This window comes from Chrysochloris asiatica, unplaced genomic scaffold (genome assembly GCF_000296735.1).
Source record: "Chrysochloris asiatica unplaced genomic scaffold, ChrAsi1.0 scaffold00029, whole genome shotgun sequence".
In the NCBI taxonomy this organism is placed as follows: Eukaryota; Metazoa; Chordata; class Mammalia; order Afrosoricida; family Chrysochloridae; genus Chrysochloris; species Chrysochloris asiatica.
In genome coordinates this window covers 18,731,638-18,743,037 of record NW_006408547.1, presented here as the reverse complement: position 1 = coordinate 18,743,037, position 11,400 = coordinate 18,731,638, and the positions used below count along the sequence as shown (strand labels likewise).

General features: G+C 44.1%; 1 protein-coding gene across 1 annotated transcript in view; it reads right to left on the bottom strand.

Annotated features, from left to right (window-relative positions):
- CARKD (carbohydrate kinase domain containing) overlaps nucleotides 1–11,400 on the bottom strand; it is a 59,418-nt gene that overhangs the window by 33,706 nt on the left and 14,312 nt on the right. The window contains exons 4-5 of the mRNA XM_006851541.1: nucleotides 9,580–9,625; nucleotides 8,784–8,872 (exon numbers count right to left, since the gene is read on the bottom strand). Coding sequence (XP_006851604.1) covers nucleotides 8,784–8,872; nucleotides 9,580–9,625 — 135 coding nt within the window. The remainder of the gene's footprint in view (nucleotides 1–8,783; nucleotides 8,873–9,579; nucleotides 9,626–11,400) is intronic.

The following is an 11,400-nucleotide window of genomic DNA, read 5'->3' as shown; positions in this document are numbered from 1 at the left end:
GTGGAGTCAGTTCCAACTCATAGCGACCCTGCACAGGGTTTCCGAGGCTGTAAATCTTTACGAGAGCAGAACGCCTCATCTTTCTTCTGTGGAACAGCTAGTAGTTTCGAACTGCTGACCCTGAGGTTGGCAGCCCGACTCATAACCACTACACTACCAGAGCTCCTTCCTGATTGCATATGGTTCATGGTAAATATTGTGAAGTAATTTACTAGCCATGTTTCCTGCTCTCATACATACAGTTGTTATACAGGGACACTGTATAGGGTTTCCAAGGAGCAGCTGGTGTGTTTGAACCTCTGACTTTGCAGTTAGCAACCCAGTGCTTGTTCTACAGCCTCATACTAGAACCCCCAGTCATGTAGTGATGGCTGTGTGCTGTGGAGTCAGCTCTGACTCGTAGCTACCCTGCCCTGCATAGGGTTTCTAACGCTGTAAATCTTGATAGGGACAGAAAGCCTCATCTTTCTCCCTTGAAGCAGCTGATTTATTCAAAATAATCTTGTGATTAGCAGCCCAACTCATAATCCAATAATACTACCAGGACTCCTTATTCATACAGTTGTTATAGTATTTTTGTTGTTGTTGTTAAATGCCATGGAGTCGGTTTCATCCCTAGCAACCCTGTACAGGGTTTCCAAGGAGCAGCTGGTGAGCTTGAACCGCCAACCTTGCAGTTCAAACAGACTTTGCAGTCCAGCACATTAACCCACAGCACCACACCAAGACTCCAAACAAGTTACTGTGAAGTGTGTCATGGAAAGGGAACATCCTAAACCAAAGGCCTTTTGCCCAAGACGACACTGCCTTATGTCACTGGCCGACCTCCGGGGAGAGACAGCACCGTGACCAGTTAAAACTGGCCACACAAAACTGAGAAACTGAGAAAGAAAATCTAACAGGATGCGAGCAGAGTTAACTTTAATGACAACCTAAAACAGAAACCTTATGCATAGACACCAAAATGCCTTTGTTTTGGTGTCTATCATTTTGTTACAACTCAGTCATAAAATGGGCAAAGGATTGGAATAGACACTTTACTTAAGAAGACATTCTGGGTAAATCTAGGAGTCCCTGGGTGCGATCTACTGTTAAGCCTGAGACTACAAACCAAAAGATTGATGGTTCAAATGCACCCAGAGGTGCATTAGAACAAAGACTTGGCAATCTACTTCTAAAAGGTCATAGCTATTAAAAATCCTATCCAGCAATTTTACTCTGAACCACATGGCGGGTGCCCGTAAGTCAGAATCAACCCTGCAGAAACGGACTCGACAGTCAGTCAGTATAAACCAGTCTGCCACAGACCTGGAATCAAATTATTCTCTTTACAGCTCCTTCATTCAAAATCTGACTTAGTCTAGAATGGGGGGAGCCGAGAAGGAGAGCAACATTTTCTGTAAAGAACAGACAGTAAATACTATCAACACTGCGGCCTCATCAGTTCTTTGTTTCATGGTTTCTCTACTTTCTTTTTAAAAACAGAAAACAGCCTTTAAAAATGCAAATACCATTGTTATCACTGAAAGGCCTTATAAAAGCAGGATGCTGGCTTCACTGTTCACTAAGCCTGCCCAAAACTTCATTTGCTATCATTATTCAAGAATGCCTCCGGAAATGTAAAATGACAAATAACTCAATCCTAAAATGGGCCAAGGATTGGACTAGACACTTCACTAAGGAAGACATTCAGATATCACTAGCTGTATGAAAGGAAGCCCAGCATCATTAGCCATTAGAGATACAAATTAAAACAGCAAGATGCCCTTTCATGCCCACTAGGATAGCTTAGAGGTTACGAATCCAATTGGGCTGATAACCCCAAGGTCAGCCATTCTGCAGAAAGATGAGGCTTTCTGCTCCTGAAAAGATTTGTTGTTGTTGTTAAGTACCGTGGAGTTGGTTCCAACTCATAGTGACCCTGCACAGGGTTTCCGAGGCTGCAAATCTTTACAGGAGCAGAAAACCTCATCTTTCTCCAGTGGAAGAGCTGTGCCGACCTTGAGGTTAGCAGCCCGATTTGTAACCAGTACGCTACCAGAGCTCCTTTTACAACCTCAGAACACTCTGCAGGGTCGCAGAGTCAGAACTGACTCCACAGCACATAACCAGCCAACCAGGGTAACTAATATTAAATTAAAAAAAAAAAAACACCTAAAAAGCAGAAAATAACAAATATCGGCAAGGATGTGGGGGAGATTGGAACCCTTACCCATTGCTAGCAGGAATGCAAAATGGTATATAGCCTTTGTGGAAAAGCGTGTAGCAGTTCCCCAAACACCTAAATACAGCACTACCATGTTGTTGCTGTTAAGTACCCATCGAGTGGGTTCCAACTCTTAACGACCCTTCATAGGGTTTCCGAACAGTGGCTGGTGAGTTTGAACCATGAACCTTGCTGTTCAAATTGACGTTGCAGTCGAGTGCTTATCCTACAGTGCTACACTAGCACTACCACTGTTATTGTTGTTATATACTATCGAGTCAGGTCCAACTCATAGTGACCCTGTATAGGGTTTCTGAGGAGCAGCTGGTAAATTTGAACCACCCACCTAGAGGTTCAAACCAACCTGGAGGTCGGTCCAGTGCTTGTCTTACGGAGCCAGAATAGGACTCCATACAGCCCAGCAATTCTACTCCCACCAGTGTTCACTGTGCCACTATTTACAATAGCCCAATATGGAAACAACTGAAATGCCCATTAACAGATGAAAGGATAAACAGAATATGATACATGCACACGATGTAATTTACTACTCAGCCAGTAAGAAAATGCAATCCTGGTACGCGCTTCTGTATGGATGGGGCTTGAAGACATGATACTGAATGAAATAAGTCAATCACAAAAGGATAGCTATTGATTGACCTTACTTATGTAGAAAGACAAAAAGTAAATCTATAGAGACCAAAATGTATTATTACCATAGTGAGGATGGAAACTCACATTATTAGGGGCAGGCTCAACAGTCAATTACTGTAATTGCTCTCAAGACGTTGCACAGCTGTGAAAAGTTGACTTGGTCCAAGTTGTATCATAGATTACAAGGATTTTTATTATTGTTTTTAGAGCGGTTGCTGAGGCTTCTCATGTACCATCAGACGCCTCAGAGGATTGGACTCCTTGGTTTGATTGAAGGTTTAGTTAGGATCTTGATTTCATGGGACATTCCAGTTAATGGGCCTAATACCATGTCTACCTTCCAGTTGGTTGCAAGTCACACAGGTCATAAAGGCCTGCAAGGCACAACAACTCGTCTCTCTACATCTGGAGCAACAGAGGAAGAAGGGGAGTGAAGAATACGTCATGGAAAGAGAGTGTATGTTATTTGCCTCCGTCAACAACTGCCCCCTTGGCTATAGGAGCAGATGGTGCCCAGCTACCATGACGGAACATTGTGAGCAAAGATTCCAGAGGAGAATCCTGATCAAAAAAGGGAAGATACAGAAGATCATTTGAAGTCTCGAGAACGCTAAACTACCCGGCGCCATGGAAGACAGCTGAGCCCCTGAAACTACTTCCCTGAGATCTTAAACTTTAAGCATAAGTATCCCTGAAGTCTTAATATCAAACAGTAATTTAGGTGAACTGGTTCAAAAAAAAAAGGTCTGCTTTGAGTACTGTGCTCCTCTAATTACCTTCTATATTTAGCAACAAGGTACTCTCGTAGCGTAGTGGTTACAAATCGGGCTGTGAACTGCAAGGTCAGCAGTTCGAGACTACCAGCTGTTCCATGGGAGAAAGATGAGGCTTTCTGCTCCCATAAAGATTTATAGCCTCGGAAACCCTGTACAGGGTCGCTATGGGTTGGTACAACTCAACGGCACTTAACAACAACATATTTAATAAAAATAGTGGATCAAATTGGCAACAGCAACTTGAAAGATGGCACAGGAAGCTTAGAAGGCAGTGAGTTTATATTAAGGAGGAAAAAACAACTTAGAAAAGGATAAGAATGCACAACTCCAAGAACCAGCTGGACTGGTGTGTGTTTTGCTGTGTAGATTCTCAACAACAACAAAATAAATAAAATTTAGAAGAGAAAAATTCAGAAAGGTCTGTACAATGCAGAAATCAGAGTCTCCAGCCACAAGGTTCAGCACAAAAGAGCTAACCTGTGGATCCGGAGCTCCACAGCCGGGTGTGAATTTCAGTAAGCAGAAGAATGCCTGGCAACATGACAAGGAACCAGGGAGAGTGCTTTAAGTCGCAATCATGGCTAAAAGGAGGTTATGCCGATTTAAGAATATGAGAATCAGAGGAAGGGACTACAGGAAGGGTCAGTAATGGGAAGGAGGGAGGCTTCTCTCTCTGAGAGCAAAGACCAGGCGAAGCAAGACAGACTGAACAGAGGCACGTTAACGGTATAGAGGCATGGTCTTCGGGTAAAGAAAGATTCCTGATAAGCACAGGTGATCACTGAGGTGAGGTGGGCATCTGAGAAAAGTGCACAGGACGCTTGAAAATGAGAAGAGAGCCAGGGGAAAACACGGCAGCTCAAATGCTGCCTTCTCTGTGAAGCCAACCCTGATGGTCCAGTCAAAATCCATCCTCCTCTGTTTCTGCTCCTGTAACGCTGTTCTTAGGCCTCTAATTTAGTACAGTCTGTCTGTCCTCTGAGACAATCTGCTCCTAGAATGGAGGAACCTCCACTTCCTGGCCGTTTTATGCTCCCAGAAGGGGCTGGTTCATCTTAGAAACCGGTACTTCAACTTTTAGGAATAAAGAAAATTATAACAAAATACAGTTCTTTCTCTTCCAATTCAAAATAAGAGTCAACACTTACCCAGCCATCAAGATTGCAAGCAGCTTCGGCCTTGTCCAGCATGCCCCTTTTGTAAAAGGACCCAGCCGAATGAAATGTTCCCACCCCCAATTTCAATAGTTAGGTTTCAGTTGATGGTTTATTTTCTTCACCTTGAGAATAACAGCCTACAGCTGACATGGCTTTACACTTTCCCAGTATCAGCTGGGCTCCTGGTGTGGTGCTAGAAGATCACCACTGGACTGCGAACCACAAGGTCGGCAGTTCAAACCCACCAGCTGCTCCTCGGAAACCCTAGACGAGCTCGCTGTGAGTCAGAACTGACTCGACAGCACTTAACAAGTATTAGTTGTGGGAGCTCAGCGGCTCCATACAATAAGCACCAGACTGCAAACCACAAGGTTCACAGTTCAAGCCCACCAGCCACAATATGGGAAACAGATGAGGCTTTCAGCTCCCATGAATATTTAAAGCCTTGGCAACCCTAAACAGGATTGCTATAAATCGGAACCTACTCAACGGCACTTTACAACAACAAGTGTTAGCTAACTTTGTCCTGCTAACATAGCGGGTTACAAGGTTGGCTGCTGACAGAAAGGAGAGAGAGATACGAGAGCTGGACAAACAGGAAACTTTCTGCTCCTGTAAAGACTTACAGCCTCGGAGAAATTCTCTACAGAGTCATTAACAACAAAATTACTAGTAGCACGTTTGGTTTCTCTGAGGATTATTAGGTGTATATTTTAGGGACTACAAGTCGTGGCCATAATTATACTTGTAAATACTTTTTCCTTAAAGAAAATAATTATACTCTAACGGCACTTAACAAAAAGCATACCAAAACACTGGGCCAACAAGACCTCAAAGTTCTCAGCTAGATTGTGCTTAGCCCTCTCCTGATCATCCCTCCTCATTCTTCGACACTGAGCCGCGGGGTCACTTCCCCAACGTTCTCAGATTCGCCTGTACATAGACAAATTCTCATCACAATACATTCGCAGTGTATACTATCAACTCCCTGGGGTCAATATTTTCCTATATATTCCCTATATATGTTGTTGTTGTTAAGTGCTGTCGAGTCGAGTCGATCCCGACCCAAAGTGACCCTATATAGGGTTTCTGAGGAGCAGCTGGTGAGCTTGAAACACCAACCTTGAAATTCAAATGGCTTTGCAGTCTGGCACCACACCAGGACACCTCCCTATATATAAATATCTATACATGCTCTCTATGGACTCCTGGTGTGGTGCTGTAGGCTCACCACTGGACTGCGAACCACAAGGTTGGCAGTTCAAACCCACCAGCTGCTCCTCGGAAACTCTAGACAGGGTCGAGATGAGTCAGAATTGACTCGATGGCACTTAACAACAACATACTTTTATGTCTCTCAAATTTATGTGTCCCCTGAACTCTCCACTCCTAACCAATGCCCACTAGTGACCTAAACATGGATGCTAACAGGCAACTAAGTGCAAGTCCAAAACCAAACTCCTCACCTTCACCTCTGCCTGAGCCCTCTCCTCCCAGTTGTTCACTCTCATTAAATGTGTCTCTTGGACCAAAAACCTTAGTGTCTTGTCTTATACTCAGACCCACATCTACTCCGTCAGCAAATCCCACCGGCATGGCTTTCCAAAGACACCCAGAATCTGACCGCTTCTCACTATTTTAACTGTACGACTGACCTCTTACTGGAATTACTGCGATGGCCTTCTGACTGGAATCCCAGCTGCCACTCTTGGCCCCACGAGCCTATTCTCATGAGCACTGACTCTTTTCACAATGCAGATTAAGTCCCGCCTCTCTTCTGGCTCATACCCCAGTGCGCTCCCTTTCAGCCTGTAAACCGAATGACTCATTCTCTTCTCCCACATGCTGATCCAGCTACCAAACACACTAACAACACCCAATCTCAGCCCTTTGCATCAACTCTTGCCTATGTAGGAATAAACTAGGCAGATCCTTAGCTGACTAGTGTCAGTTCTGTGGCAGACTAGAGCTGCTGCAGGTAACAATCATGTCTGCGTGGAAACAGCTGCCAGGGTTCTCTTCCTCATCTTCTTCAGGACTTTACTTGAATGTCTCTCTCCATGAAGGTTTCCTTGACCACCCCACTTCAAACTGTGACACACACGCACACACACAGTATCCCCTTTTCCTCACTAATGGTTGGCCAAGATTCTCATCACTATTTGACAGACTATATATTGAATGTCTCTAGATCAATGCTGCCCAAGAGAGTGGCTATTTAAATTTAATTAAAATTTAATTAAAAACACCTATGGATACAGTACCTCAAAAGAGGGAACAACAAATCTTTATAGTGAGGATCATTCCCACCCCCTCAATACACAGGGTAGACAGGGATGGGCAACCTGGACATTGGCTACCCAAAATGAGGGGCTACAAAGGCAAGAAGTGACTGGCTTACATTCTTTCAAGAAGGAGCCTAGATCCAGAGGGCATGGAGGAAGGTAGAATCTCCACTGAGAAGTATCCAATCTGTCTGGGCAGGGCTGATGAAAGAAGATGAGGATAGCACTCATGTGGCACAATACTGAATAATTACCATCAGGACTGACTGTGAGGGTTGGAAATGTAAAGGTAGACGTTTTGTAGCAAAAGGAGGGGAGTGGTTGACTTTGTAGTCCAGGAGCGGAGGTCCCTGGGACAATCAAGGGAGAAGAGTGGAGTGAGGGACCCTACCCACAGAAACAGTGATGCCAGAGATGGTGGCAGAGATGATGATATGGAGAGATGGAGTGGCTAGGGACTCTAGACCCAGGGAGGGAGAGGGGCTGTGTGCTGACGACTGGGGGACAGGCTTGCAGGATATACCCTTTGGTTGGTTGATGGTACATGGAGGGGATTGTAACCATGGCAATGAAACAATATACAATAGGATGAATGTAAACCTAATGTTCTCCCATGTAAACTATCACATAATTCACAATAAAACATTTAAAAAAATTAAAATAAAAATTCAGTTCCTGAGTCACGCCAGACGTATTCTAAGCACTCACTAGCCACATGGGTCTGGCAGCTGCCATACTGGAAACCGCACATAGACAACCGGTCCTTCATCACAGAAAGCTCTATTGGAGAACGCTACTCTAGAGGGTGAGCTCCGCAGATGCAGGTATCTTGTCTGCTTGGTTCAAGGCTGTCTCCGTGGGACCCAGAACAATGTCTGCACAGTACAGTTGCTGAATGAATGACCTTGTTAGTTGCCCAATTTGTTGTTGTTGTTAAGTGCCGTCGAGATCGAGTCATTTCCAACCCATAGCGACCCTGTATAGGGTTTCCGAGGAGCAGTTGGTGAGCTTGAACCTCCACCTTGCAGTTCAAACCGACCTTGCAGTCCAGTACATTAACAACCCACAGTGACACACCAGGACTCCAGCTGCCTCATTTTCTGTCATACATGATCATGTTGACATGCATGTTGCTGGTGACTACTGCAGAATAGAATTTAACTCATACGGACCGTGGACGACAGAGAACTGCCTCATAAGGTTTCCTAGGCTCTAACCTTCACAGGATGGAGCAGCACTAGACTGCTAACCACAAGGCCAGTGGTTCAAACCCACTGCTGCTCCTAAGAAATCCTATACAGGGCACTTAACAACAACAATCTTCCCAGGAACAGACCACCAGCTCTTTTCTCCAGTGGAGTCACTGGTAGGTTCAAACAGCCAACCTTTTGATTAGTAGCCAAGCACTTAACCACTGTAACACCAGGCCTCCGTGTCCAACAGCCCACAAGAGAGCACGTGGCAACAGCCACCAGCGTTTGGACCACAGAGGAGCAGTCCTAGTCATGATCACCTTGTTGTTCCAAATCTATCCCCACGTTGTTTCTCACGTGTATTTCTGTCTGATTCGGGTCATAGGACACGATTCGTTAATGACAGCTCTCTTTATGTAGTGCCCGCCTATAAACTGTGCAGACACTTCGCTTATGAATGTAAATGTCATGTGACCAAAGAGAAGACACTCCCCACATGTGCACACACTCACAGAACGGGATGAACAATCAGCTCCGGGCTGTAGGACTTAATCACAGATGCAGCGTCTTTGGTACAGAACACGTGGGACAAATCTGCACCCTGAGAAAGGAGGCAAAAGAGGCCGACTGAGCACCGAGGAATGCGCTCACAGAAACACCAACGCTGGTTGTCAGGAGCAAAGCATTTCCCAGTAAGATACAGGATCCTCAAGTTACTCAATATGACATGGAAAAGAAAAGATAAAAATTCAAGGATAATAGTTAAACCACAGCTATGTGCTTTAGGAAATGGATCAGTAACATGAACGAGATGCCTAAAAATAAAATCGGCAGGGTCAAAACCTTACAACAGAAACTCAGACCAGTTCAGACTTAAAAGTTACAATCCTCCTTTGGAATCCTTATCATCTGTGAGGGTCCATATGGTGCCAGGGAGCTGAGGACCCCAGCCCACTTCCTGCCAGCTGTTCTAACTGGACAATCAGGAGTTGATCAAAATGCACAGGAAACGGCCTTGTTTCATAGGTTTTAAGTATGCTTAAGTTAGGACCTGAAAAGGCATCTAAGATCCCTTTTGTGAAGTATGAGGCTATTAAAATTTTAGTTAAAAACAACAACAACAAAGGTTTCAAGTTATTTTGTCACTGGAAAAGAAGTCAGTCTGGATTTATAGGTTTTCTGATTACCTGTGGTTATTATTCTAAGATGCTATTCAGATTTCATTAGAAAGCATTTGCTGTAATCACATTTAAATACGATAACTCTTTACTAGAAAAGTCTCAATAAAGAAGTTTTAAGTCGACATACCACTTTGAGAGCTGAGATTGCTGCGAAGTACGGGGCTCCAGTGTACCTAAAAAACAGGATGTTCAAAGTCACAATACGGCTAAGAGTGAGGTACCTGTCACAGGTTTGCCCGTAAACAATACAGACGGGAAACAGTTATCATGGGGCTCAAGAAATGCTCGATAAACATGGAACAGAACCAGAAAAGTAAGTTTTTTATTATAAAAAAAACAACCCTTTGCACAATTTCTATAGAATCAACATCTGGCTTCATGTAACGGTGCATACGGGGGACTTTAAAAAGCTCACGGGGAACTTCCTGTATCTTTCAATTCCATCTCCACATACTTTTTGAAGCCCTCTCATATGTTCAAACTATAGGGCTAAAAAGATAATGAGATTTTACCATATGGGAGACAACCTGAAGTTCAGAGAAATCAGATGAATAGACAGGGGGCAGTTCTCAGAAAGTGACAGTGAGCCGAGGGGACATTTTGTGTGTGTGACCAAGTAACAACAAACGACTTCCTCCTGCTTCCAGCATGCCTGTAACTTCATTTTTAATGTCAAGTATAGTAGAAAAAAAAAATCGCAGAACTTAATAGAGCAATTGTAAGCAATTGTTATGCTAATTCCCAGGAGTATTATGAACACACGGGAGAAAGAAATCAGTGAGCACAGAGAACCAGAAAGTTAGTACATGTTACATACATGAAGCTTTCTCACCGAGCCACAAGAGCAAAGGACTTAACATGCATTCATTCACACACAGACATACAGACACACACCACAACATGATGATAAAGCCCACTGATGTTGTTGTTAAGTGCCATAGAGTCGGTTCCAACCCATAGCGACCTAGAACAGGGTTTCCAAGGCTGTAAATCTTTACGGGAGCAGAAAGCCTCATCGTTCTCCCGCTGAACGGCTGGTAGTTTCAAACTGCCGACCTTGCGGTTCGCAGCCCAATTCGTAACCATTATGCTACCAGAGCTCATGTATAAGTGCATTAGAATAACCAATAGGTGTCTGTCAACTCGACTGACAAAGACAAATACTAACTATTGTTTAGGGTCCAGGTATACTTGAACACTGTTGGCGGCAGGTCACACTAGTTTAATTCAGGGGGAGGGGAAATGGCCAACATTTACCACTTTGAACTGCAAGGTTGGCAGTTCAAGCCCACCAACTGCTCCTTGGAAACCCTATATAGGGTGACTATGGGACAGATTTGATGCACTTAACAACAAACAGGTATATATATTTTGATCCAGTAAAAATTCTAGGAATTTATCTTCCAGAAATGGCTGGATAATATATAATGTTTCGCTCTAGGATAAGCACTGGACCACAAGGTCAGCTTGAACCACAAAGTCAGTGGTTCAAACTCACCAGCTGCTTGCTGGAAACCCTTTACAGCATCACTATGAGTAGAACTGACTCCATGGCACTTAACAACAATAATATATGTACAGGGATATCCACAGTCTTTTCAATAGCTTCATATGCATGTGAAAGCTGGACAATAGATGCATCTGAGCTATGGTGTTGGAGAAGGATACTGAAAGTATCTTCTGATTGCCAGAAGAACAAACAAATCTGTGCTGGAAGAAGTACAGCCAGAATGTTCCTTAGAGGCCAGGAAGACAAGACCAGTCCCTGGAGAAGAACATGATGTTTCGTAAAGTGGACGGTCAGCACAACAGAGGAAGAGCCCCCAACGAGATGGACTGACACAATGGGTTCAAGCACAGTAACGATGATGAGGATGGTACAGGACCAAGCAGGGGTCTGTACTGCTGTGCACGGGGTCACTATGAATGACCAGGCGGTGTCTCATTC